Source organism: Mus caroli, chromosome 2, assembly GCF_900094665.2.
Source record: "Mus caroli chromosome 2, CAROLI_EIJ_v1.1, whole genome shotgun sequence".
Taxonomy (NCBI): domain Eukaryota; kingdom Metazoa; phylum Chordata; class Mammalia; order Rodentia; family Muridae; genus Mus; species Mus caroli.
Window position 1 is genome coordinate 87,339,631 of NC_034571.1, and position 27,960 is coordinate 87,367,590.

At 52.0% G+C, this 27,960-nt stretch overlaps 1 protein-coding gene across 1 annotated transcript in view; it reads right to left on the reverse strand.

Moving 5' to 3' along the window:
• Positions 1–27,960, reverse strand: part of Tspan18 (tetraspanin 18) — a 133,625-nt gene that overhangs the window by 9,111 nt on the left and 96,554 nt on the right. Inside the window, exons 3-8 of the mRNA XM_029472728.1 lie at positions 15,004–15,085; positions 13,147–13,219; positions 10,612–10,806; positions 2,213–2,287; positions 1,217–1,315; positions 188–370 (exon numbers count right to left, since the gene is read on the reverse strand). Of these exons, the coding sequence (XP_029328588.1) occupies positions 188–370; positions 1,217–1,315; positions 2,213–2,287; positions 10,612–10,806; positions 13,147–13,209 (615 nt within the window). The 5' untranslated portion in view covers positions 13,210–13,219; positions 15,004–15,085. The remainder of the gene's footprint in view (positions 1–187; positions 371–1,216; positions 1,316–2,212; positions 2,288–10,611; positions 10,807–13,146; positions 13,220–15,003; positions 15,086–27,960) is intronic.

Consider the following 27,960-nt stretch of genomic DNA (forward strand, 5'->3'; position numbering starts at 1 on the left):
CTCCTCCTCACCTCCTCTGTCAGTGTGACCTCCTCCTCACTTCCTTGGTTCTCAGAGGCCAGGGTAGCCTGTGCCACAGCCAGAATTGTTTACAAAGCTCCAGCCCACCTTCAGACCCTCTGGGCAGACATTGCTTCCCCCAGCTTTGCCCATATTTGAGAAGTGTCTCCCTGCCTGGAGAACCCACCTGCTTGTTTATGAATGGATTCCGCCCCAGCTGGCACTCCTCCCTGCTCAGAACCACCCCATCTCGAGTCTGGGGTTCCCTCCGACAGCAAGCCTTGGGCACCTCCTCAGTGTCCAGCGTCAGCAGCCGAAACACGGAGGCCAGCTTGAAGTCTTCAGGTCCGTTGACCCCACAGCAGCCAAACTAGGAGAGAGCCGAATGTGGGAGCTAGTGAGGGACTGGAGGGGACATCAGCCATTGCCAGGGCCAAGATCCCTCTGCCCTGCATATGACTGTGGTAATGACCTGTGTTCCCGAGCTTCCGGGTCTTCTCTGTAAGAGGGGCATGGCCGTATGTTCTTTACCTCACCAGCACTTGGTAAGCAGTGCACATATAGGTGCTGTGCTATGATCTTATATTGTGCTGTGCTATTTATTATCTTTACTCCGGCCTGTGTATAATTGTTCATATGCAGATGTGTGTGTGTGTGTTTTGTGGGATCATGTGAACATATGCATGGAGGCCAGAAGTCAATATCAGGTGTCATTCCTTAGGTGCTGTCCATCTTATTTTTCAGACAGAAGCTCTCACTGGGACCTGGGGTTTGTAGATTAGGCTAGGCTAGCTGGCCAGTGAGTCCCAGGGACGTGCCTGTCTCCACTTCTCCGGTGTTGGGATTATAAGCATCCATCATCGGACCTGATATTTTACATGGGTGCTGGGGACCAAACTCAGTTCCTCCTAGTCACACAGCAATCACTTTAACGACTCACCCACCTCCTCAGCCTCTGTACTGAGTATCATTAACATCACTCACAATGGTACTGCGTGAGGACCTAAGTCAGGGGCAGTGGACTGTGATCCACTAGCCTTGACAACTCGGAGTGCTGTGCAAATGACGATGCAGAGGCCACGAGTGGGATCAGTGATTCTTGATGGATTGTTGATGCCTGGTCCAGGCAAGGGACTAGGAGGACAGGCTTTTTCATGTCTTATTATGTCTCTGAGTGTTCACGGCATCCCACGATGATATGGGGAGGGGCACTCACTGTGATCATGACTGAATTCCAGGTGGCAGAGAAAACATCTGTGTCGTTATCGCCTTGGTAGTGCTTGGTAAGCTCCTTGGTGAAGATCTCTCGGGTGAGCTGAGGACAGAGTAGAGGGTGCTGAGTCCTCCCAGCCTGTCTTCCCAAGGTGATACTAAGCTGTCCATTTTGGGCAGGCACCCCGTTCCCAAGGCTTGGAACTTTGGTGTGTCTCATCATAGGCTGAGAGAAGCACGTCTATATTTACAGGCTCATCTAACTCCAGGATGGAACACACTGGGAACCCTGCTCAGCCTTGCAGCTCTCCACAGAGGATGAGTGTGGGGGTGTTTGGGAGCTGGAGGACATGATTGCCTGTCATTCTGTTCTTCAGAATCAACAGTCATGGGGCCCAACCTACAGGAAGCCATGGTGTGGGTAAAGAGGGATCCCTTCAATCACCCATACCTCCCCGCTATGTTCTCAAAGTCACTGTTCTCAACAGCTTCCTCAGGCTGGCTCCTTGTCCCAGGCTGGCCCATGTCTTATCCTTCCATCCCTCCTAGAGCCCATCTGTCTGTGGTACCAGGCCTTGTCCTCTAGGCTCAGGGGAAGGAGCTGGCTGAAGCCTGTGGTGTAGGCTAAGCAGGGAGAGGCTGGTAGCCTAGCAAGGCACACAGCATGCCCAGACTGGGTACATCCTCTCCAACCCCATGACTATGTGACACCCATCATCAGGCCGTCACTGGGGTTGGATAGAGATTCTAAAACCAAGCTGGACCCTGTACCAGGTGCTCCAGGAGTGGGGACCCTTAGGCATCCCTGATCGGGGCCTTCTAGAATTACCCCTATAGGAGAAGACCCCACTTCTCTGGGCCCCATTGCGTTCCTGAGGTGCAGGTTATGTTTAGGCCCAAGGCCCTGGATGAGACAGCTAGTTCTAAGGGTGTCTTTGTGGAGGCAGGGGTCACTCAGTGCCCCTCAGTGCAGCAGGATGGGAAGCCGAGTGGTACGTACGTGTTCCCTGAAGATGAAGGCCAGGATGGCTGCTGAGAGCTCTACCAGGAAGATGATCAGGATAAACAGGAAGAACTGCAGAGAGAGGGCAGCTGTGAGGCCCACGCGGGCGCCATCTTACCACACATCCTTATGTGGGAGATAGGATGTTTTCATCTTGTTAGACAGACCTTCACTACCATTAAATCACCGCTTTCATAACAAACACGCTGATGATCTACCCTTGGAGCCGCAAAGTAGTGACAGAAACTGTGAGCAGTGGAGACACATAAATCTGTCTTCTGAGCACATGGTGGCTGAGAGAGGCCACCCAGTGCCGTGCACAACCTGAGCAGCCCTGCCTGGTGGCCCTGGCTGGGGGCTCCCTTTGGGGACATTTCCCTTGGTGAATTCCCAAATTCTTGGGGATCCCAGGCTGGGTTTCCTACCCTGGCAACCCCAAGGCCACTGTTCCCTGCCCTAGTCTCTCTGGTTGATGTGGAAATAGGAAGCCATGCTGTCTTGAGTGGAAGAAGGGAGGAGTGCTATCTTCAGCTGAAATAGAGGCCCAAGATGGCCAGAAAGGTAGTGAGACTCAGGGAGGGGCGATTGATGTCTCACACAGAGCCGGGTCTGCTTCACTCAGTAAATTCCGGTGTTTCACAGATTAACCTGGATGCTCTGGTGTGGGGCCCTCCCATGCTGGGTGGTTCCCTGTGCCCAGATTAAGCTCCAGCCTCAGCCCTGAGAGGCCTTCTTGACTTCTTCCAGCAGAGGGGGCCCTGTCTACATCATAGCATCAAATAGAGGCACCCAGCTGCTGCAGGCTACCTTCCCCTAGCACCTGAGAGGTCTCACAAAAGACCAGATCTTCACCTGTGACCCTGTGGCATGCTGTGTGTCTCAGGCTCTGGTCCTCATCAGCACTGTTTTGGAGCTGGCTCAAAAAGACAGGAAGAAGCAGTTTGGCCCATCTTCCTCAGTACCCTTGCAAACTCCATTCTCACCCCAACTGGAGTCACCGACAGAGGTGATTCAACAAGGAGCACACACAGAGGCTGGTTCCTATGTCCCATCCTGGCCACTTGGACAAGCTGTAGAACCTTCCTCTTGCTAAGGACTCGGCCACTCAGTCATAACCTCCTGGGTGCCCTGGGCCATGGTGGATGCTTTTGAGAGCTCTGTGTTGAGCAGCCACTGAGAGAGTATCCTTTTTCAGTGCCCCGCCCCGCTGAGAGATCTGGCATTTCCATTTGGCTGGTCATCAGCCCTACTCAGCATGGCCCTACAGGGCCTCTCCCTGCTCTGTGGCCTCCCTGACTGTTGGCAGGTCCTCAGGCTGGTGACCCTACAGTGACACCTGCATTGCCGGCTGTGGCCAAGATCACAAATTATGGGTGACACATGCACAGCCACTTTCTACTCTGTGTGACTTTGCATGAGAGCTACCTTACTGATCTCTTGGAAGGCCACTGAGAACCAATGGAAGCCTGAGCGCCATCTAGGAGAACAGGGACTGGCATGCCACCAGCTCAGGGTTACAGGCCACTCATGGTGGTCTGGTTTCTGCAGCTTGAGGGTGGGGCAAGTACCATGGGCAGCAACCCTCTGTCTTACTGCTACTAAGAGGAAATGGTGGTACTGCAGTCTGGGGGTGACTGACTGCACCTGGTGGTACTGCAGTTTGGGGGTGACTGACTGCAGGAGCTGCCAGTTCTTAAGAGTTATGAACTGCTAGCAGAGTTGTGATTGGCCAGGACTGAGTATTTTTGTTTCCTATGTATCAAGTGAGGTCAGGAGCCAAGCTAAGCAAGACGCACATTGTCCCAGTGGATTGTGACCATAGAATGATAGCTTGGAAGACCTGGTCATCCTCATTTTACACATGAAGAGTCTTAGGTTCAGAGAGGTTAAACAGCCAGCCTCAGGATACACAGCCCAAAACATCAAAGCTCAGCTTTTCTGCTTTTTAATATATTTTTAAAATTTATGTTCTTTTTTAATTGTATGAGTATTCTGTCTGCATGTACACCTGCATGTATACCAGAAGAGGGCATCAGACCCCTTTATAGATGGCTATAAGCCACCATATGAGTTCTGAGAATTGAACTCAGGACCTCTGGAAGAGCAGTCAGTGCTCTTAACCACTGAGCCATCTCAAACCCCACCCCACCCCCCCAAGCTCAGCTCTTATTGACATCTGACTGTCTCTTTCTTGTGCTTCATCCCAAAGCTTCTATTGAGTGTCTGCTCTGGGGTCCTCTGGGCATGGGCAAATGAACACATACAAGGCAGCCACAGGCCCATCCTGCAGTGGACTGCACAGAGCTGATGCCTAGAGAGTTGCCAAGAAGGAAGGTTGCAGATCCAGCCTGGGAGAGGGGAAGAGAAGCCAGTCCAGAAGCAGGGAGCCTGGGGGCTCCCACCTGCTTCAGCTCTGCCCAGCCCAGGGTGTGAGCTTCAAGAGGAAAGAGCAGGTTGCAGTACTCACAACAGAGACAATGCTACACCCCGCCCCCACTCCTTCAGCCCAGTGACTTCCTCCAGTTCCCGCAGCTTCCTGCTTAGGGACTTTCCCCAGGGGTTACAGGCTGCCCTCCCAGGGAATTCCCATCCTCTGACTGCTGTAACCTCTGCTGTGAGGTTAGCAGAGCCTTGGTGTCCTTACTCATGGGGAGGGGCCTGAGTCTCCTTTTTGGTAAGCAGTCCTCAATTTCAACAAAGTACTGCTCATGTATTCGCTTCCCCTCCCCCTCCTTCCCTCTCCCTTTCTCCTCCCCCTCTCTCCATCCCACCCCACTGCCCTTGTTAAAATTAGATTCTTCAGGTAAGTTGGCCACAGGGGTGTTTGTGACATTCAGAGGAGACACACAGGAAATGGCTGGTGTGGGGGACACTGACCTACACATGTGCTCTTGTCATTAGCTAAGCTAGTCATTAGATGGCTGGTCACAGGGCCAATTGTCCTCAGACTTGGGCTTCTCAGTCCCAGAAGCAAGCAGGGGTTGCTCCGTACCTAGTCCTTATTGCTGCTGACCTTGGGGCCAGGGTCCCAGGATGAGTAGATCTATGATGTTTGCCCTTTCTAGACAGCCTGGCTAAGGAGGAAGTCAAAAGCCTCCAGGAAACCCCCAGATGCTACTAGGGTCTGACTCAGTAGCCATCTTCTACAGGAGCAACCACACAACCAAGTTTAGGCTGGAAAAAAGAACTGGTTTTAGATTCCAGACCTTTTAGAAAACCTTCCAGAAGGACTTGGGATGTAGCTCAGTCGGCAGAGTGCTTGCCTAGCATAGGAGAGGTTCTGGGCTAGATTACAGAACTGCAGAAACTGGACACGGGGCACACCTGTAATCCCAGCTCTTGGAGAGGGATTGGGATACCAAAAGTCCAAGACTGTTATCCTCGCTCCCACAGAAGCCTGGGCTAACGTGAGAGCCTGTCTTAGAAAAGCTTCTCAAAGCTTCTATGCCCCTCAACTCCACCCCACTACACACATGCCGCCTGTACATGTGTGTGCACAACCTACATACTACTATGTAATCCACCAAAACCCACAGCAGAGGTACACATACCATATACACAGGGCAGACATACATGCACATGTAATAAACTATATAAAACTACACAGGGTGCCACATACCACACACGTACACACAATATACTTGTGTATATACTCATATATATGTTCACATACTTAGAACACGTATACATGCCTCCATCCCTAGAGGATCTCTCTTGCGCATGATTTTGGCCTGTCCAGATCTATTCTGGATTGGGGCCTGGTTTCGATGGCAGCAGTCTGAGGCATAGCATTGCACCCTGCCTCTGACCCACACTGACTTTAGCCTCGTGTGAACTGGGATTGGGAGAGGGGTGAGCGGGGAGCACAGAGAGGTGAGGTGATAGTAGGAAGGGAAGCTGAGAAATGGAAGAAGGTAAAGAGGAGAGGAGGGGGGCGATGTAGAGATGAGCAGGCCCAAGTGGAGACGGAAGGTCAGAGAGAATCTGGCTGGTAGTCAGCTCGAGGACTAATTCAGCCTGTCCCCAGCTCTCAACCTTCTTAAACTTCATGCAAAACAAATGCCCCATTTTTCTCTCCTGCTGGCAGGGTTCAGGGCACACTTAGCCGAGGCTGGCAAAGCAGCCAAGCACAGCCTGCTCTCAGCCAAGAGCACAGGCTGCCTTCCGGGCTTGGCTGCAGAGATGGGCCCATTAACAGTGATGCATCCCTTGGGGGGAGGTGAGGAGGGGAAGGAGGCACGACCTGTCTTCTGGATCCCTTTCTCTCTGTGTGTCTCTCTCCTCTCTCTGTCTGTCTCTGCCTCTCTTTGTCTCTGTCTCTCTCTCTACCCCTCTCTTTGTCTGTCTCTGCCTCCCTCTGTCTTTCTGTCTGTCTGTCTTTCTCTCTCCCCCCTCTCTGTCTGTCTCTCCCCCCTCTCTGTCTGTCTCTCTCTCCCTCTGTCTCTGTCTCTCTGCCTGTCTCTGTCTGTCTGTCTCTCTGCCTGTCTCTGTCTCTCTGTCTCTGTTTCTTTCTCCCCCCTTCTCTCTGTCTCTCTCTGTATCTCTCTGTCTGACTGTCTCTCTCTCTGCCTGTCTCTGTCTCTCTTTTTCTGAGACAGACTTTAACTCTGTAGCCCAGGCTGGCCTTGGTCTCACAGTAGTCCTTCATTAGCCCCCTTAATTCAGTGCTGGGGTTACAGGTGCACACCACCATGCAGGGCCCACAAACGCTTTCTGTGCACGCATGCATATGTTTAGTTAGTGCACAAAGCAGCGCGTTACCTTAGGTCTCTTTTGTAACCCCTTAGTTTTGGTTCATCCTCCCATGTACCCCCTTGACGGCCCAGCTCGTCACGCTTTTCCTTCCTAGCCCCACCCCTTCTACATCATACACATTCTGCTATCTTCCCATTCCCTCCCTCTTTTTGCCTCTCTAGGGCCCCTTGCTAGTTCTCTGGCCTCTACCCAGAACTTACTCCCACAGAAATACACATAAATAAAAATTAGAAGCTCAGATCTGCCTGAGAGAGAACAGGAGCTCTTTGTCTTCTTGAGCCTGAGTTACCTCACTTAATGCAATATTTTCCAGTTCCACTCATGTTGCCTGCAAACTTAATAAATTTCATTTTTCTTTATGGCTTGATAAAATTCCATTGTGTATATGTGTCGCATTCTCATTACCCATCCATCTCCTGACTATCGTGAACAGAGCAACAGTGGACACGGATGAGCGAGCGTCTCTGTAGGAGGATGCAGAGCCCTTTGGGTACACGCCTAGGAACAGCACAGACTGGGGTCATCACACACTGAGACCAGATCTTTCTTAAAGCCTCTGGGTCCCCAGCCAGAGCTGCTACAGGCAGGAGCTGACTGACAGGGAAGGGGACAGTCCACCAGGGGGCACCCGCAGGCTTCTTTGTCTCTCCCAGTAAAGTTGGCCATGTTATACTGTGAGAAATAAAGGGAGCTACAGCTCCCCTGCCGCTCTTGTCACAGGCCATTGCGCTTCCTCTCTGGGAGGTGGAGCACACAGCTATGATAGGAATGAGCCACATGGGGATGTCTTAATCTGGGAGAAGCCCCAGGCCAGATGTCTTTCTCTAGCATGCCTGGTACCGCTGACTATAGGAAAGACAGTTTCACTGCTTGTAAGGCAGTGCCTTTGATCTCTGAACTCATGGCTGTATCCACCACCCCTGGGGTCTGAACCCAGTGACCTGCCCTCCAGGAGTGAGGCACTGGCCAGCGTTTCCTGCCCCCCAGCTCCTGAGCCTGCTGTTTTCTCTGGGCCTTCACCCATAGTTTGTGAAGTAGCTCCCCTACAAGGAAGTCCTTCAGTCCACCAGCCCAGGTGACCTTGTCACTGAATTGCGTGCCACCTACACAAAGGGAACATCTGCAAGTTGAGTATGCATGCACCTCTAAGCAGGAACCCTGCAGCAGGTCCCGGCTCAACATTGACAGGCCTGGGGGCTGGTGAGATGGCTCAGTGGGTAAGAGCACCCGACTGCTCTTCCAAAGGTCCAGAGATCAAATCCCAGCAACCACATGGTGGCTCACAACCATCCGTAACGAGATCTGACTCCCTCTTCTGGTGTGTCTGAAGACAGCTACAGTGTACTTACATATAATCAATAAATAAATCTTAAAAAAAAAAAAAACATTGACAGGTGACAGGCCCACAGATACTCCTGGGTGAGAAGCCCACCTACCAAGACGGGACAGCGAGCCTCCCTCACTACAGTCCAGGGGAATCCAGAGAAAGACCATCTGCTGCTGTTTGATCTGCTTAGCTTCAGCCTCCAACAGAACTAGTCAGTCCCTTGCCCGTCAGAGATGCCATGGCCAAGAGGTTAAGAACCCAGAGGGGAAGCACAGAGCAAGGCGCACGCTCACAGCCAGGGTTGTATCCTCTGTGGTTATGTCACCTCTCACAGATTGGGCATGAGGGAGGGGACATTCACTCCAGGGCCCTGACACATCTCCAGCATGGAAGGAACTGCAAGGGTTAACCCCTAAGCTGGAGGAGAAGGTTGTGATGGCTAACACGGACTGGAACTGTCACCTTGAGAGGGTCTAGAATCACCTGTGGCCATGGCTGTGAGGGATTTCTAGGCTGGGTTCACTGAGAAGGCAAGAGGTGCCCTGTGTGCACATATCACCATCCCACCAACTGAAGAAGAGAGTGAGTGACACATTAGCACGCCTCTCTCTCTGCTTCCTGACACTGTGACCGGCTGCCTTAAGCTCCTGGGCCCACGCTTTCCCTCCAAGATACAGTGTACCTCCACTCTGAGCCAGAAGAAACCTTTCCTTCCCTAAGTTGCCCGTGTCTGGCATTTTGTCATAGCCCTGAGAAAAGTGACAAATGCAAGGGATTAAGAAGCGGCTTCTTTGGAAAGCGCTCCATCATCTCTACTCTGGAAATGGAGAGCTGTGGGGTGAGTGGTCTGGCCAGCAGCCAGCTTGGCTTCATTACTCCCAGTTTAAGATCAGGGCTCTTGAAGGAAGGAGGGCATCATAGCCAATGCCAATGTCTTCAGTAGACCCTGAGAAGCCAGGCTGTTTAAACTCGGAGACCAAGGCCTCCCATGAATTGTAGGCAGAGGCTCCGTGCAAAACAGGTTCAGGAGTTGGGGCAGCAAAGCCTGAGAGCTGCCTTGTTCCCAGAGGGTGACACACTCAGCTCAGATGCCCCAGACACTCCCTGAGCATGGACACAGCCAAGTGTGCAGTGGCCAAGGGCATTGGCTTGACTTTCTGAGGCGGGGAGGCAGAGGAACCAGGGGAACTCCAAGAGATATGGTGGGACACCCCAAGCCAGCACAGAGTCACTCTAAGTATTGGGGCGGCAAGGAGTTAGACCTGGGGTGGGGGGGATAGTCTTAAGAGGCATCTAACAATCTTCCAACACTAATGTTCAACCAAGCAGCCTCAAAATGCTTGTCACTGCTGAGCCATGAATGAACCAGAATAGCTTGGGCCTCTCAGCTGGCCACAAAGCCAAAATGCAAACTGGTGTCAGTAAATAGTTACTAACTTTGTCCTGGTGACACAGTAACATAGTTACTGACTGACTCTCCTTCCGGGTGACACAGTTACTGACTCCTTCCTGGTGATAGTAAAGACAGTCACTGACTCTTTCCTGGTGACAGAGTCACCGACTCCATCCTGGCCCCAAGCTAAAAGGTAAGCCTGTGACTGCGTGGTTAGCTATCACCTATCTTTAAACAGCCACCTTGAGTTTGGGGCTACTCAGAGCAGACCCAAAGTTAAACCAAGGGTAATAGAATGTGGTTAGTTATTTTTTCTATGATTGGCCTACAGAAGTGGAGAGCAGTTTTCTTATCAAAAAGCTCAAGTGTTATCCTGGGCAGACTCAGTTTTCACACCCACCTCAGAAGCCTCAGTGGACCAAGTTCCTCACTCTCACACTCATGTTCATCTTGACCCCCCAAAGTATATCTTCCTACTTCTGCCAAATTCCAAGCTCTCTCAAACTTTCTTTCTGATTCATGTTACTCTAGAACAGTATCCTTGACCTTAGGCCTCCTCACCCAGGGTGGGATAACTGTCTGGTTCTTGAGTAACAGATGGCCTGACAATTCAGTGCTCCAATAATAGGTGGCCTCTGCACCAACCTCCTGCAGGGCAGCGGGCAAATAGTCACCACAGGGCTTCCAGACCACTGACCACAGTAAGTGTGTCTTGTGCATGGCATATAGATACTTGACCACTGAGCTACGTCCCCAGATCCCAGGACCCAGTGGCCTTTATGCTGACAACCACCCTAGTGGGAAGAACATTTTGGTTTCTGAATCCAGGTTGGGCTTGGGAGTCAACAGCCTTCTATCCACCCCCCACCCCCCAGACCAGCCACACACAGGTAGAGTCAGGGTGGGGGACGGGTCACTCACAAATAGCAGCAGACACCTGTTCTCTCGGACAGCCCCGCAGCAGCCCAGGAAGCCCAGAAGAAACAGCAGACCACCCATGGCCAGTACGATGTAGGCACCGGTGGTCAGCAGGGGGTTGGTAGCCACGATTTCTCGGAAGCCGGTGGGGTCCACCAGGACCCAGATGCCAACGCCCAGCAGGCAAGCGCCTCCCAGCTGTCCGTCAGTAGGCATGAAGAAAAGAGGACAGACAGATGGTGAAGTCAGATACTCCTTCTACACCGCCCCCCTCCCCCGAGTGAAGCCTGAGCCGGCAGAGTTGGGCAGTATCTCATCATGCTGAACCCAGATCTCCAAGGCCCACTGGCAGCTTTGAGCCTCTGTGGAGCTCCTTGGCCTTCAGTGTAGCTCGCACCCCCCTCTATCTGATGACTAACCCATTTGCCACATCAAGCCATCCGTGAAACACTGTGCCCCTAAGGGCTTACTGGTGACTTTCATATGTTCCTTAAATGTCACAGACCCAAGCTTGTGAGGTTTCCACATTGTGGCCCAGGGGAGGCCAATGACTCTCAAGTTCATGGCAGAGTCAAGGCTGCAGCCTAGGTCTGTCTGACACTGAACTGCTCCATGGACAAGCTCTGAAGGTGAAGCTGAGTTCCCAGTGGCCACGCTAGGGGGCAGGGTTGGCCCAATGAGCTCCCATTCTTAAATGTGTGCCCCAAAGCCTCTCACTGATGTCTTTGTGTGGCCCATCTCTCTTGGTGCCTTGCTTATCGTGGGACAGAAACTACTTAGGCTGGAGCAGGGGCCATATCTGCTGTTTATTAGCAGTGTGGCTTTAAGCAGCTGACTCTTTCTGAGCCTTTGCACCATCGTGTTTAATCAGCCGCTCAAATTCCCGCCTCATACAGCAGCCCCTGCAGTGCAGTGATGGCAGATTTCAGTGGGCAAGACTTCCCATTTCTCCTGGGTATGGATGGATTGGAGGTGGGTCTGCTGTGTGCAGAACTGTTTTGACATTGAATATGGGACTAACAGGGCTTGATGTTCCTGGTGGCTCAGGTGAGGGACAGCTGGTGGGCTGGGGGGGAGGGTGCCCTGATGGCTCTAGCTGCTTCAGGGGGTCTGTGAGCTGTGGGTAGAGGTGGAAAGCTGGGTGAGAGCCATTAGTTGGTAGGTGTGTCGGGCATGGTGAGTAGAGAGACTGGAGAATCGAGCAGGCCAGAGGAGAGGCTGGCACTGATGGTCGTCTGCTACATCCTAACTTCTGATCAATTTCCCTATAAATTTTCCAATAAGGTCTGCTCCTCTCATCACTGTGGGTGGCTTCGGGGTTCCATAGTCATCTGCTGAGGGCTGACAAGGAAGGTCCAGGCATAGCCAGCATGGGCTGGGGTCCCCAGCTAGGAGAAAGCCACTTTCCCATCTGTAGGCTGCTTAGCCCCAAGGTCCAGGGAGTGGATCCCAGGGAGACACAAAAAGGTATGAAAATGGACAGGCAGATATGCAGACAGCCTGCTGCTGCCAACAAAGGGACTCTTCTTCCAGGACTGTCCTGAGAGGGTTAGCAGTGGTGCCTGAGGTGAAGGGCCTGGGTTGGTCAGGAAGCCCATGGGGTCCAAGAAGTTGGGGAAGGGGTTTGGCTACTGAAAGGAGTTGGGGGCCTGAGTAGGGCCTTGGAGAGCCTTTTAGCAGGGGGCAGGCTGCCTGATACCAGAGCCTCTCTGTTCCTTCACACCCAGACCAGAGTTTGGAGGGAGATGGGAGAACTATACTGGCCACGTTCGTGTCACCTTGTTCACTGATCTTGCTAAGTTTTCAAAAGGCCCACTTTGGTGAGTCATGAAGACAGGACAGTGTTGAGGTTCTGAGTGGTGGAGTGTGCTTCCAGGCTGCAAAGCTGGGGTGCCAAGTCAGCCTCCTCCGAGACGCTTTCAATTACAAGGCTGGCCTGCACTGCTCCAAGGTCACTGCTTGATTGCGAGTGGAGGTGGGGGTGGGCAGGTGCACATGCATGTGTGCACATGTGTGCATATTCATGTGTGTGAGTGTGCACGTGTGCATATTCATGTGTGCACGTGTGCATGTGTGTGTGTGTGTGGAGGTCAGAAGTCAATCCCACGTGTTGTTCCCCAGGAGCCACACACACTGTTTTGTGAGACAGTGTTGGGTTAGGCAAAGCCTCAGGGATGTCCCTCAGAGCCGGAGTAATGAGCAAGTGCCACCACACCTGGCTTTTTATGTAGGTTCTGGGACTGAACTTGGGTTGTAAATGAACAATCTTCCTAGTCTGTCTAGCATATCCTTTGCCAGAGGCTGTCCCATCTCAGGGTCTGACTGAAATGTCTACTGTGATGGGAGTGGGGGTGGGGACTCAGGAGGAGGGCAGTCAGTGCCAGGTCTCCCAGGAGACCTACTGGTCAGGCACTTCTGCCTGTGGATATTCAGCCTTCTATGGCTATTTCAGGGAGAAGGCTAGCCTTGTCATCAGCAGAGGCTAGAGACCCAGGGGAGGGGCTGGAGAGAGGCAGGAGGGAGGCATGAGGCACTTACAAAAACGAAGAAATTGAAAACAAACATCAGATACTTCATGCAGCTCAGACAGTCGCCCTCCATGGTTCTTCACCTAGAAAACACAAGGCCATTCAATCCTTCTGGAGACACTCAGGTGGAGCCCAGCCCCAGCCCCAGCCCCCAGGAGACCTAGTAACAATCCTCTTTTAAGATCTGCAACTGGGTGAGACCAGATGGAGCTTGAATCTGGGTCCCTAACTCTCATCCTCTAGTTCCCTGGCTCTGGTCTGTCACCCTCCTCTGAGGTGCATGCCACACACCACACAGACACATTGCACACTTCATATACCACACACACACACACACGCACACGCACACACACACACACACACACGCACACACATGCACGCACGCGCACAAATAGGTACCTAGAGACAGTCTCTGGAATGTCGGTCCTCTGTGATACTCACTCCACCAAGCCCACAGGACATGAGGAACAGCTATAACGAAGGCTTCGAGGACAGACCAGTCCTACCACCCTCAGTATCTCCGTGGAGTTTGTTTTAGGGTCTAGACCCCAAATTCCTTGGAAATGCTGGACTCTCTGGGGACTTGCCGAGATGAGGATTAAAAAGCCTAACCCTTGGAGGGTCCATCCCTCCATATTTGGCTAGAGGCTCCATCCTGCCATCGCCTCCCTCTTTCCCAGATGCTTGCTGAACACCAGGGACCTCACTGCAGCAACTCAGGTTTGTAGAAGGATGGGGATTTCCACTGGGAAGCATAGCTGTAGTCAGTTGTTCTCTGACCGGGTTCCCTAAGGCCAGCCAAACCCTAATTATGTGCAGTATCTCCCACACCCGGACACAGCCCAGAACTCAGCCCTCTATCTCCAGCTGGCTTAGGGGCCAGTGTTTTGAACTGGGAGAAGAAAAGTCCCCCGAGGAGGAGACCCTGTTTTTCAGATTGCTGCAGAGTTCTCTGGTCTGCATGACTGCAGAACAAACCCCATGAGAATGATGGATGTTTGACAAAGACAGGATTACATAGATAAAGTCCTTCAGTCTTGGCCCGGAAGGATGGGAGCAAGGCCAGCGTCCAGGGCCAATGTGATGTGGTGTGAAGCCAGGCCTCTCACTGGGGGTGTGGGGCAGAGGAAGGGCAGCGGAGAGCAGGCTGGGAGTTGCTTCCACATGGCCCTTCTACAAGACAACCCAGGGAGACAGGAGTGACAGCCTGGACCTGTTGTCCAGGGCTTGTATATTTATCCCAGAGATCCCTCCCCCAAGCCCACGAGGGTCCTATGCTTACAGATGCATGCCCTCCAAATTACTATTTTAAGTAGAATAAAACCTTGGGGCTTTGAGGGGTGCTTCTGTCAAACACAACTAACAATTCTAAGCTTAGAATTGGTCTGGGATACTTCATGTCACTAGCACATCGTATGGAAGTCGTCATTCATTCCGAAGAGTTGAGAAGTAGTAATGTGGCCAGTGACCATGCCATGTAGGCAGCCAGTGATGGGTCCTACCTGGGGCAGCACAGCATTGTGTAGGCACTGCCCATTATAGAGGCTGTGTGGCTACTCAGAAGCATCAAGCCATGACCAGTGTCACTGATACACTTTCAGTGTCTGGGACAGACCAACACAGTGGCACCAGTTAACACAACTTCATGAATGAATGAATGAATGAATGAATGAATGAATGCATGAATGCATGCATGCATGGTGGGAAAGAGACAAAAAGGCAAGAGTAAGCAACCCAGAAACGGGGACCCGTACTCAAGAAAGAAACTGGAGGGGACAGATGAAGAGAGTGAGCAAGGGGGACTACAAGAAAAGATACATAGATTGGACAGAGTCACAGTGGGGTACAGTGTAAGGGGACACCTTACCTGGGCAGCTCTTCAGGAGTCAACGGGATGCAATCTCTTAGTTAGAGGGTCTCAGGTATGTCTCTCAGCAGCCCAGCTTGTCCTGGAAGAGAAAGTTCATCATGACAGGCTGTTGGGCATCGGGACACAATGAGTGCATTGCTCCTGACGTGCACCCAGGCAATGGCTCACTAACTAGCCCGAGGCACTAAGGAAAAGCTGCCGAGACTTTGTGCCATGCTACCTGGGGAGGGCTACACTGCTTACCTCCTGACCACATAGCAGCCCCCTGTACTCTGCTGACTGCACGGGAGCTGTGTCTTCATCAATATCTGAACTGATATTAGACTAAGAGGAGGTGGCAGGCTTGGGTGGCCACCCATCTGATGCCATCTGGGCACCTGCTAGGATGTCTCTGCAGCAGGGCCATGCCACCACATCCTACCCCCTGACACAGGCTCCCCTTAGGGAGAATTTGATGCAGGGAGCCTTTCTTGTTTTTGTTTTGTTTTGTTTTGTGTTTTGTGTTTTTGGTTTTGGTTATGGTTTTTTGTCTTTTTCGAGACAGGGTTTCTCTGTGTAGTCTTGGCTGTCCTGGAACTCACTCTGTAGACCAGACTGGCCTCGAACTCAGAAATCCACTTGCCTCTGCCTCCCAAATGCTGGGATTAAAGGTGTGTGCCACCACTGCCTGGCACACTTTTCTTGGTTTTAAAGCATTAAGATTTGCTATAAGTCTCACAAGAGACAGCTATATCTGGGTCCTTTCAGCAAAATCTTGCTAATGTATGCAATGGTGTCAGCGTTTGGAAGCTGATTATGGGATGGATCCCTGGATATGGCAGTCTCTAGATGGTCCATCCTTTCTGTAATTGAGGAAAATACGTAATAAAAAAAAAAAAAAAAGATTTGCTATAAGGTTCATCGAGAGAGCCAGATCCCAACAGCGCAAAGGAAACTGGGCTTATTCTGTGGAGACCTGTGTTAATCACACCTGTGAGGAGTTCTACAGTCCATATCTGGTTACAGGCTGTGTTGGACAACAGACCCAGGAGAAGATCTGTATTTCACCTATGGATCTGGGATCAAGAGTCCTTCCCAAGAGGATTTCCGGAGCTCAAAAGACCTGTTTAGATGCTCTGACTTGGGGTCAGTGAGGTATATTATGGGTGACAGATTCTCCCTCTTCCTATCACCCTTTCGCTCACTCTTCCACCAATCCACTGATTCATAGGATTCATCTGCCCATCCATCCATCCATCCATCCATCCATCCATCCATCCATCCATCCATCTATCCATCCATCCATCCCTCCATCCACTTGCCTACCATCCTACCTGACCTGATTGGTAAAGATTCCCTAAAAATTGGTCCTGGTAGGAGGTTCAGGTCTTTGTACTTCTGCCTTGGCAGGACTCAGCTACAAAAGGGAAGAACTTCAGGAAGGGCAGAGAGAGGGCTTCCAGGTCTGACAAGCCCAAAAGCTTTAGACAGAACTTCACCAGAGATCATTAACTGGACAAGATGAAGGAAGTTACCTGACTTGTCACAGCTCTGGGGCCATTCTGGGAGCTGTGGTTCTGTGGCTCCATGCTTAGCCATGGGGTTTAGGGAAACAGGGTTGGGTCATGGCTTCCTAAGCCCTCCTCTTCCCCTGCCTGATCCCTGCCCTGGTACAGCACCGTCACACATGTCTACCAACCCAGGCCATGGCCCTAATTGAGTTCTGTATCATTTTGTCTGAATACAGGGTAGGGAATGAAGGTTACACGGGGGGGGGGGGCAACCCAGTGTCCAGGAGGAGCGGGTGGCTAGCTGTTACCTCCTCACCAAGGAGCCTCCACTACATGTGTGCTGTCTGCTGACACACAGACCATCTTTGAGGTCACCCCACCCCTATTGTCCCCACTCTCCTTTCCTTCTGTCCCGGAAAGCCTGTCCCACAATCCAGCTCTCATCTGCCTAGAAAATGTGGCTCCATTCATTTCAGAGCCTGGGACAGCCCCTGCCTTCCTTTGAGACCTTGGGAAAGTCACTTGGAGAACTGAAATGATCAGTTTTGAAACCAAAGGTGGCTGAAAGAATCCATAGTGCCAGAGGGGACACATGGAGGGCTGAGGAACTGTGGTCCTCAGTGTCATTATACACCATGAGTAAAGGGATGCCCCACCCAGATCCCTGGTATCCCGAGTGGAGGAGGGTGTGGGGAGGACCACTGATGCAGTGCATGCTCGGCATTGGTATAACCAGAAGCATGTAATTTAACTGAAAAAACCAGAGCTCCTGGAAAGACAGTGCCCGTGGGACACAGAGGCAGAGGCAGCTCCTGAGAGAGGAAGAACCATGCCTTAGTTGCCAAAATCTCTGACCTGAGCTAAGTAGCTGAGCACAGAGCCTGGAAACGCTGCTCAAACCCTCCCTTGAGCCAGCTGGAGACTGTTGGGGCAGGACCTGGCCCTGCCGTCCCGACAGATGGGAGCCCCTAGGCCCAGAGAGGGCAGGGATGGGGCCGAGGTTCTGCAGTGTCCTGGGGCTTTCCGCAGCAGGCTCCCGCCTGGGCCAGACAGCTTTATTAATCTTGCCCCTCTCCTGGCCCCACATGGCTGCTCAGCCCATCTGCAGGGATGTGGGGCTAGGAGGGGTGCTCTGAGAAAGAAGAATAGCTGGGTTCATAAATCACTCCTTCTGCCTTCAGTACCCCCAGAGCACCTCTGAGGCAGCACAGCCAGGCCCAGCTTGTCTTGTGCAAACCGGTGCCAGCAGAGGGCGCTGTGGTCCTGGGTGGAGCCGCTGCTGGGTCCCGGTGCAACTAGTGTTTGGATTCTACTCCCTCAAGCTGAGGATGGTTGGTGTCTCCTGTCTCCTCTCCTCTGGGGGAGCCCGCACCTCTCACCTGGAACCTGAAGATTCTCAGCTCCAACTCCCCCCCCGCCCCCGCCCGTGGTTGTTGCCAGGATGGGAGAGGCTGATTAGCTGCAAACATTCACAGTACATTCATTTCCTTGTCACTCTTCTCCCAGCATCTACAGAACCAACCCTGGGTTTGGTCCAGTGGAGGCCGGCGGCCGTGCTCTCCCTCCGCTGCCACCATCACTGGACTCTAGTGGAGACCATTAACCCAATCCCCAGAGAGCAGTATTGACAGCCACATCCTCAGAGTGCCTGGGCATGCCAGGCAGGACCCAGAATAAAGTGCACCAGCGTGCCTGGAGGTCTTGGGTGTGTGTGTGTGGCGGGGGTGGGGGGGACACTCACTTTTTTTTTTAATGAACTGCTGACAATGCCAGTGCCTGCAAGCTCACTTGATCCTCCCAAAAGCTCAGTAAAGTTCATGATGTTAATCACTATCCTGGGTGAAATGAAGCCCCAAAGGCTGGAAGTGGTTAGAAAGTCCCAGAAATGGATAAAATGATACCCAGCCAAGATGGGCACTTAAACCGGCACTAACATGGAAGGCACTTGTGAGCACAGCAACTGGTTGGGGCCATCCAGTTCTGGCTTTGGGGGGGGAGGGGGTGGCTCTTTGGCTCACTGGCTGTGCCTCTGGGCCTCTTCCCAAGACAGACGGGCTGGGCTCGTAAACAAGCAATTGGCTTGAAATCCCGGGGAGTCTGCCCATGGCACAGGGCAGGCTCAGTGAAAGGGGAGGGTGGAAGCCTAATTAGGCTCCAGAGAAGCAGAGCCTGAGGGGAGGGCCACTGTAGTGAAACTGAATTCAAAGGATAGCCTTCCCTGCCGGGTGATCACTGAGCCATGAATATCCAGGGCTGCGGGGGCAAGGCAGCATCTGGGAGGCCCCATTACAAGTCTGTGAGCCTAGGGGCTCTAGCTCTGCCATGGCCCCCTGTTGCATTCAGACACTTCCCAGGGCTCCTCCCACCAGAGCATTCTCAAAGACACAACATGATGGGGACTGTCTCTAACTCCTCATTTCACGAGCTGCACACATGTCCAGAACCACAAGCTCCGACAGCCCGCACCTCTAGACCCTTTACCCTGTGTCCTTCTCACAATGTTCTTTGCCTTCGGCTGACTAGCAAAAGCTCTTGGCACCCTGACCTCACTGGGTTGTCTACACAGGGAGATGGCATTCCTGGGTCTCAGATGAAGACATGGTGTCATTAGACCAAACACACTACAGGTTGGAGGAGCTACTGAGACAAAAGTTCTTTCCCCCAGATCAAGTCCTCTAGCTACAGCCAGCCTGCTGAAGTAACTCCCTGGCACTCCGGGTGCTGGGGTGCATTTCAGCGGCAGAGGCCCTGGTCTCAGGCCTTGCTCAGCAGGCCCTCTGCTTCCTCTCACCCTCATCTGTGCTCCCTTTCTGTCTTTCATCTCTCTGAGCCTGAGTTGGAAAGGAGACCCTTTGAAAGGCTTAGTGATCCATCCCAAAATACTCGGTGCTGTTGCTGGGGCAACCTGGCCTATCACAACAGCCACGATTGAAAATGGTGAATGGGTTCACGGGTATTAAGGGAGCCTGGGAACTGGGAGGGCAGGGGCACAGGTCTGACTGGGAGAGAGGGGGCATAGGAGACCCCAGGAATTCCTGATGGAGCTGTCTCCCAACCCCCACAGGAAAAGGATCCTGGTCATCATCGCTGTGATATGTCTGACAGGCTCAGACGGGTGACCCGGGGAAGTCAGGCAGAGGGAGAGACAAGGAATGTGCTAGCTGAGAAAACATGATGGGGTGGCTAAGGGGGTGTCCTGAAGGAATTTCCCCACTTGCAGGTGGGAAACGGAAACTGCATTTCCCTGGACATGGTTCATCCGAGTCTCACCATAACCCCACAAAGCAGGTTTATCATCATCCCTTCCTGATAGCTGAGGAGCTGATCAGAGAGGTGAAGTAACTTGCCCAAAGCCACACAGCTACCAAGCAGCAGACTGCAAGCCAGTGCTCTCTACACAGCCTGCCTGTCAGAAGCCATGTCAGTGGTGCCAGACAGTCACTCACAGCAGCAAACAGGAGACATGGTCACAGACCTAACAGGTCCCAGCTCCCTTTCACAGATGGGGAAATTGAGGCATACATTAGCACTGTCTCTAAACAGCCAATGCATGTCAAAGACCTGAGAGGACAGCCTCATTCTCATGCCTCTTCAGGTTCTTCTGTTATCTAACCACAGTCACACCTGCTGTAGCTCAATCACAGCCCAACCCTGCACCAATCCTTTTCCCTGACAACCCCTCATTTCATGCTCTCACTTGATTCTTAGGACAGCCAGGCAGGGAGAGGGGACCAGGTTAAGGAGCCCAGATTAGGTGGCACAGCTACACCCGGACTTGCTTGCTTTAGCCCAGGCACTTGGCCTTCAGTTTTCCTGCCACTATGATATCTTAGTTCCTTCAGCCTGGGCCTATCACTGTTCTGTCGTCTTCACCGTCTGCCTCTATCTGTATGGAGTTTCACCTCCTCTTACCTGGACTGCAGGGAAACTCAGATTCCAGAGGTGGGGATGAATCTCTCCACAGCTGGCTTCCCACAGCCCAGGGCCAGGAAGCCTTAGTAGCAGAAGCAGAACTCAGGCCCCAGAGGGCTCACTGGATAGTAAAGGCAGGAGGTCGGACCTGCAGTGCAGCTACATCTGTTCTCACATGACCCAAGGGGCTCAGTGGGAGAAGGTGCCTGCCACCCGCCCATGCAAGCCTAAACCCTGAGTTAGCTCCCTGGAAACTGCATCAAGGTAGAGAGAAGTGACTCCACAGCATTGCTCTCTAACTCCATATGACGGCTATGGCATGTACACCCCCAGCACAACATCATCATCATCATCACCATCATCATCATCATCAATAAAATAAATTTAAAAATTAAAAGCAACAGCTCAGCTACTCCCTGGAGTCATCAAGAAAGACGTGTGGAATGGATGGGTAGGGGAGGGTGGGAGGAGACAGACAGGGGCTGGCCTCCATTCCCACGCCACTCAGAGACGGGGAAGATGCTGGCTCTTTCAGACAGAGCTCTAGCTGGGTCTCCTCCTTCATCCTGGCTTTTATCCAGCATGCCTGGGACCAGAGACAGCCCAGATTTCTGAGTTGTTCAGGGTTTGGATTATTTGAATACCCTGACCCCAGCCAGCTTCATGAGTTCTCCAGGAGCTTCACGCTTCAGATTTTCAGATGGGGAAGTATGGCACAGAGACAGTGGCTGTCACCACCGCCATCATTTGTTTGGGTCCTTGGTCTGTGCTTCTGGAGAACTGACAGAGGTCCCTACCTGGCTCTACCTCAGACCGCCAGCAGTCGGGAGGAGCCAGGGGATGGATAGGGAAGTACTTGAAGGGGACAAGAGAGGTGGGGCCAAAGCTTGTGAGGTGATGACTTCTGACACTGGCAAGACTCACTTGAGGCCCTGCTGCTGTATGGTTTGGGCCATAGCCTATCAGCCCTGCCAGAGAACACCATTACAGGGAGCTGGAGTGGAGCAAAGTGGGCCTGGCTCTGTGATAGTCTAGCCTCAGAGAAAGTCTGAGCAGGAGTTGGGGCTGTACCAGTGGTCTCCAATTTTAAGATACAATAAGAGACTCAGCTTGGACACAAGGGTTAGACATGAGTATAGGAAAGGGGACTGAGGTAGGAATGGTGGTGTCAACAGTGAGAGGAGGGGACACATGTGCTTACTAAAGGCATGATGTCAACATTGCATCTAGTAGCTCATTTAATTCCCATGATAATCCATGAGGTAGATATAATTATTATGTTTCTTTTACAGATCAGAGAGGTGAAGTGATGTGCTCTGAGCAGCACAGCTCGTAGGTCATCATTTAAAAAAAATAAAAGTGTGGTTCCATCTGGCAGGGAAAGACACTTTCTAAAGACACAGGGTCTTTAGAAAGCCCACTACAAAGTCCATGATGTGGTGGCAATCTGGAGACCAGGGTCTTGCCACAATCTATAAAGGAAGGGAGTCTTAATTGAAGAATTGTCTTGATTGTTAATGGATGTGGAAAGACCCAGTCTACTATAGGCAGTATCATTCCCTAGGCTGGGCTGAGAACTGCATAAGAGTAAAGAAAGCCCGAAAATGGAAGCAATCAGGCAGTATTGGTACATTGGCTTTCCTTGTTCTTGGCTGTGATATGGTGTGGCCAGCTGTCTCAAGCTCTTCATTTCTGTGAGTTCTCTGCAATGCTGGATGGAACCTTGGAATTGTAAGCCAAACAAAGCCTTTCTTCTGTAAGATGCTTTCAGTTGGATTGTTTTTCTATAGCAACCTAAGCGAGACAAGAACAAAGATCAAGTGGATATTCCAGTGGGATCTTCTTCCTGGCTTGTCACCGTGTTATGACCTTAGCTGTTCTGAACCCAGGTATCCCTGCAGTCCCACAGATCATGGGAACATTCAGAGTCCCCATAGGAGGAAGCAGGGAAGTCCTCCTGATGAGAGCTATTGCACCCACTCCTTCAGAAGGACTTTAGTACATGCCCCTGGGGCACAGCCTCAGGTCTCAGTTCCTCAAGAGCATTCTACAGGGCCAGCAGGCTTTAGAATGGTCCTTCTGGAAATGGACACATGATTTGCACATGCAGTGAATAGACCTCATCCCTTAAAATGCAAGGCCAGCCCAAACCCTGGTCCTACTCAGCAGGTTCAGGGTTTAAGAGTTAGTCCTACTGGAGCACTGAGATGTCAATCTGTTGGGAATGTTCAATCTTGCTACTGCCCACCCCCTACACAGGGCCACATGGTGTGTGTGTGTGTGTGTGTATGTGTGTGTTACACACATCTTAGCTGGGTAGTCAATGTCACACACATGTTCACAATGCTTGTAAAAGACAGCAATGATGTTATCTCCAAGAGTATGCCCAATGTAAGCTCCAGCCAGGTGCCGATGGAAGGCCCCAGGAGCACCTTTGCCTTGCTCCCAAATAATCAAAATAGGAACTTTCTCACAGTTCCCAAGGGTGTAAAGATAAAGGGGATCCACAGTCAACTGTAGCCTCCAAGGCCAGCAAGCTGCCTCTGCAGCACTGCCAGGCTCTACCCTCTTGGCCTTGGGACCCTGGTGGTAGGCTCCATGTAACTTTTATCTCTGAGTCCTTGGTCTTCCTTCTCCTTTCTACACACACACACACATACACACACACACACACACACAGAGAGAGAGAGAGAGAGAGAGAGAGAGAGAGAGAGAGGAACCAACCTCATCCTGGCCAGATGGATGGCCTCATACCAATTCAGCTGGACCACATCTCTTATTGAAGCCTTGTGGGGCCAGGACATCAGTCCTTTAACCTTGCTCTGGGGCTGTGACCCCCCAGAGGGAGGTAGCTGCCTTTCATTTAGAGGCTCTGCATGTGGGCATCACTATGCAAAGCCACTTACTGAGGTGGCCTGAGGAAAGCAGGGCCCTGCTGAGATTAGGGGATCTGGGAGCCTCCCCACTGGGAGAGGAAAGATTTGAGGGGGCTAATTAGGGGGATGGGAAGACCCCACAGGCTCTGAATGCCTGTGGGGTGTTCCTGTGGTGACCACAGGAACATGGCTGCACTTCTGCTGGGTGCCAGGGGGTAAGGAGCAGGCTTCAAAGCAGGCCATCTTGAGTGGGCCCAGCCCTGCCTGTGGATGCTCTGTGAGCTTGGACAAATCATTTCCTGTCAGAGCCCCAGAGACTGCAGATGTCTCAGGGCCTGGGCACTGCAGGGCCAGCTGATGAGGGATGAGCCCATTTGTGACCTACAGTCAGCCTGCCAGGCCTTCCCTCCTTGGCTCCTAGACTATTCTGAGATTCTCTCTGCTGTGCAATATACATGTGCTTGCTTGGCCTTATCACAGAATGCACACTGTAGAACATGGTATATGAGGTAGTCACACTGAAAAACAGAGTAAATGAGAAAGGCACACTGTAGAACATGGTATGAGCTAGTCACACTGAAAAACATGGCAAATGAGAAACACACACTGTAGAACATGGTATATGAGGGAGTCACACTGAAAAACATGGAAAATGAGAAACACACACTGTGTGTGTGACAGACGCCTCCTTTCCAGCTCCATCCCCTCTAGGGGTCCTGTCACTTCAGAGAGGGCCGAGAGACTTCATCCTTTGACCCATCCCCGCCTTGAGTGTGATCTCTGCTGCAGAGGGAGGGCCTGGTGGAGGCCAGGAAAAGGAAAGAGGAAAGGGAAGGACTCTCTCTGTATGGCCTCTTTCATAGGCTCTGATCTGGCCATGGCTGCACAAACTGTGAGGGCCAAGAAAGCAGTGGTCCCAGGGCATGGGCATCCCTGTAGTCCCAGCGCTTGGGAGAACAAAGGAAGAAGAGTATGAGTTCCAGGTTCGCTACATAGTCTGACTCTAAGGCTTCAACACTCACCTCCTTTAGACTATGAGAGATCAGGGATCAGAGAGGTAGACAGGCTTTCCTGACACCACACAGCATGGAAACAGCCGAGTTGTGATATAGTGACGCTGAATCCCATAAACTGTCCCTCAGAGCCTGCACCCTACATGTCTGCATGTCCGAAAACTCAGTCCAAACATGAGAATGAGAGTGTACAGTCGCTTCTAATTTCCTCTTACTTCACACATTCATGAGAACTGTTTTTTTGTTCTTTTTCTTTTTTCTTTTTTTTTTAAATTTATTTATTATATGTAAGTACACTGTAGCTGTCTTCAGACACTCCAGAAGAGGGCGCCAGATCTCGTTACGGATGGTTGTGAGCCACCATGTGGTTGCTGGGATTTGAACTCTGGACCTTTGGAAGAGCAGTCGGGTGCTCTTACCCACTGAGCCATCTCACCAGCCCTTTTTTTCTTTTTCATTTTACCTCAAAATCCATCCACGGTTGTTTAACGTTAACGGCAAAGCTACTGCTTCGGATCTGGAGAGTGCTTGGGTATTGTGGGAAGCCCAGTGCTAGTGCTGAGATTCTGAGTCCTGGGAGGAGCTCCCCAGCCCTGTGGGGACCAAGCCCCCTTTTGTAAAGCACTGCCTTGTGAGCCTCCTCAGCACCTTGGGATGCTCAGCTGAGGTCCGGTTCATGCCTCCTCCCTGTCTCCCTCCCTCGGGATGACCACAGACCCAAAGAGACAGAAGGGACAGAAGGGACCTGTGACAGAAGCTCAAGATGGCTCAGCCTGCTCTGACTGCTTCACACGGCTGAGGAGATGGTGAAACTGGGTCCCACGAGAAAAATGGCTATGGAGATGGGAAAGCCGGTGGTGGCATGAGCCAGAGGAGAGGGCCCTGAGCCTGTGGCTCTGCCCTGAGAAGGATGGAGGACCATTCACTGCGTGCCAGCATTGGTGCTGCTGTTGGCTCTGTCCCCTGTCTTGTATGGCACACCCCACTCTAGCCAGTGGCTGTTAGAGGACCCACATCTTGAAGCCATGGAAAGACCTCGTATGATCCCAGTGTGACTTCAGTGTCACCAAGTCCCTTGCCAGATAGCACAGCCCACAGCAGCTTGGCTTATAAACCATAGCTAAGCCATTTTGGAGCCCCTCCCCCAGCTGCTTGGCTAGACAGTCCCTTTTCCAGAGCACAGGAAACTGACCAGGCTCATCCCACAAGACTTGGACTCAGAGCCCCTTCCCTAGGGACCAAGAGTCCCCTCTGCTCCTCCAAGGGCTATGCTTTCCTGTGGGTCCACCCAGTGCCTCCACTGCCTTTAGCCCCAAGCCAGGAACCCTGTCTGTTCACAGGACCACTGGGCTTCTAAGAGACAGCTCTCTACTTTCTTTGTTCTGTTTTGGATCTAGAGAAATCTTGCAACTGATGTCTTTCTTACTTATATTCAAAACAATGCCCAATATTAGCTGACTCCCTAGGATTTCTATTCTTTTTTTTGTTTGTTTGTTTTTGTTTTTCGAAATAGGGTTTCTCTGTATATCCCTGGTTGTCCTGGAACTCACTTTGTAGACCAGGCTGGCCTCGAACTCAGAAATCTGCCTGCCTCTGCCTCCCGAGTGCTGGGATTAAAGGGGTGCACCACCACGCCCAGCTCAATTCTATTCTTTATACTACATTTATTCTAATCTTTGAAACAAAGATCATATATATGGCATGAAATTAAACCATTGTCCAAGCCGCATTAACTTCCGTACCCCGAGGCTATGGCGGGTCCTAGAATACCGAAGGCCAGTTGTTGACCTGAAGAACACCTGCTCACTCTGCAAGGTCCACGATAATGTCTCTTCTGCTGTGAGGCCCTCCCTGATTTCCCCAGTATAGGCAGAGGCCCCTTCTGCTCAGTTCTTGTCCACATTTTAAATCCAGGAAGCTGAGGGTGTGCATCAGAGACCCCAGGCTACACAGCAAAGTCATGGTGGCAAAGGTGGCCCATGTGGGTGACTTACAGCACAGTGGCTGGAGAGGCTGGGGCCTTGCTGCCAGGTTCCCTCCAGTCCTCACCCTCCATCTTGTCTTCCCTGTTTGTGTCTCTAGAGACAGACACGGACACTCTTATCCCCCTCACGAGAGTGAGCCAGGGCAGTCTCCCTGCTTTCATGACTACAGATCACTGTGATGCCTGCAGAGAGCAGAGTGGCTCATGGAGGTGGAGGCAGGAAGCCTGGGTTCTGTCCTTCCTCTTCAGTACTTCAGACTGGGTGTGAGCATTCAAGCAGAGTCCTTCAAGAGTATTGGTGCCACTGAGGGCCTGCCATGCGGGCACACTGGGACCGGGCTCAACTTCTCTCCCAATGGCTGACTTGTCAAGGTCTTCCCTACCCGGGCCTCATTTTCCTGACAGTAGCGTATCACACTGCAGAGCGCTGCCATGAAGCAGCATGGAAGCACAGGTTTCTCAAAGATTGTCAGGAGCAAGTGTCACAGTGCCTACTTCACAGAAGGAAAGCAGAAACTTAGACTCAAGGGATAGCCCAAATCTGCGAGAGAGGTGTACCTAGTTCTAGGCTGTCATAAAGCCCGGGTAAGATCCCTGTATAAACCCAGGATTCAGTAGCCCTTAACACACTGAGTGAATGCCAAGCCAGGGATGAGGGAGCAGGGAGATTCCTGGGGGCCCTTGGCAGCCCCCATTTAGAGACCCAGGTCCAGCCTTTCTCTTGGTAAGAGAGGGTTGTTTGAAGGCTAGCCAGTCCAGGCCAGGAGCTGCAGAGAGGACCAAAGAACCCTGTACTAGGCTCATCTGCAGGCTGGGAGCCCTGCTTGAAGATACAGCTCTGGGCACTTGGTGGGCAGGTGTAGGGTCTGGTGCTTGGAGGAGGCATGCATGGGGCAGGGGGCTCTGGGTGGAGCTGGGTAGGCCCAGGAGCAGAATGTTAGCTGACCACAAGAACGGGGTCTGGAGCTTCTCCCGTGTGCAGCTGTATTCTAGGCCTGGAAGCCAGAGCAATGGGGAAGCTACTGGACTACAAGGTCTGACCCCCTCGTGCATCTTCTGGTGATTGTAGGCAGTAGCATCAGGTCTCACTGAGCCCAAAGGACCCTGACCTTCTTCTGTGAGGTTCCAGAGAAAAAGCCACATAGAGTGGGGAGGCAGACTCAGCAGGTCTCCTGTGGTTGAGGACTGGGTACCTTCTCAGGAATCATGAAGTTGGCTTGCATGGAAGCAGCTCCAGTCTTCCCCAGCCTTCACCTACCCACAGCTGGCTCTCACCTGAACTAAAGCAACAATGTGCCCACACTGAGATACTGAGATAGCAGGCATGACTTCTTCAGCTATTCCCACCTCACCAACTTCAGTTCTGCCTCAGATGCTTCTAGAAGGAGACCTGGGAAGACATATGGCCAATGTTTAACCTTGTCGTCCAGACAGACTTGGCATTAGTTGGTGCTGTGTGACCCAAGGTCACTCATCACCTTTTCTGTGCCTGTTTGCTTATCTATTTCCTGGGGTCAGTACACACTACCATATATATTGAGGAGAAAGCACTACAATGAGGGACACAGAATAGCCCCTTGCCAAGGGGGTAGATATCAAACTCTTCCCTGACAGATGGGAGGAACATGTCACTCAGAGACAAAGGCAGACAGACCAGGGACTGCCAGGAGGTCAGAGAG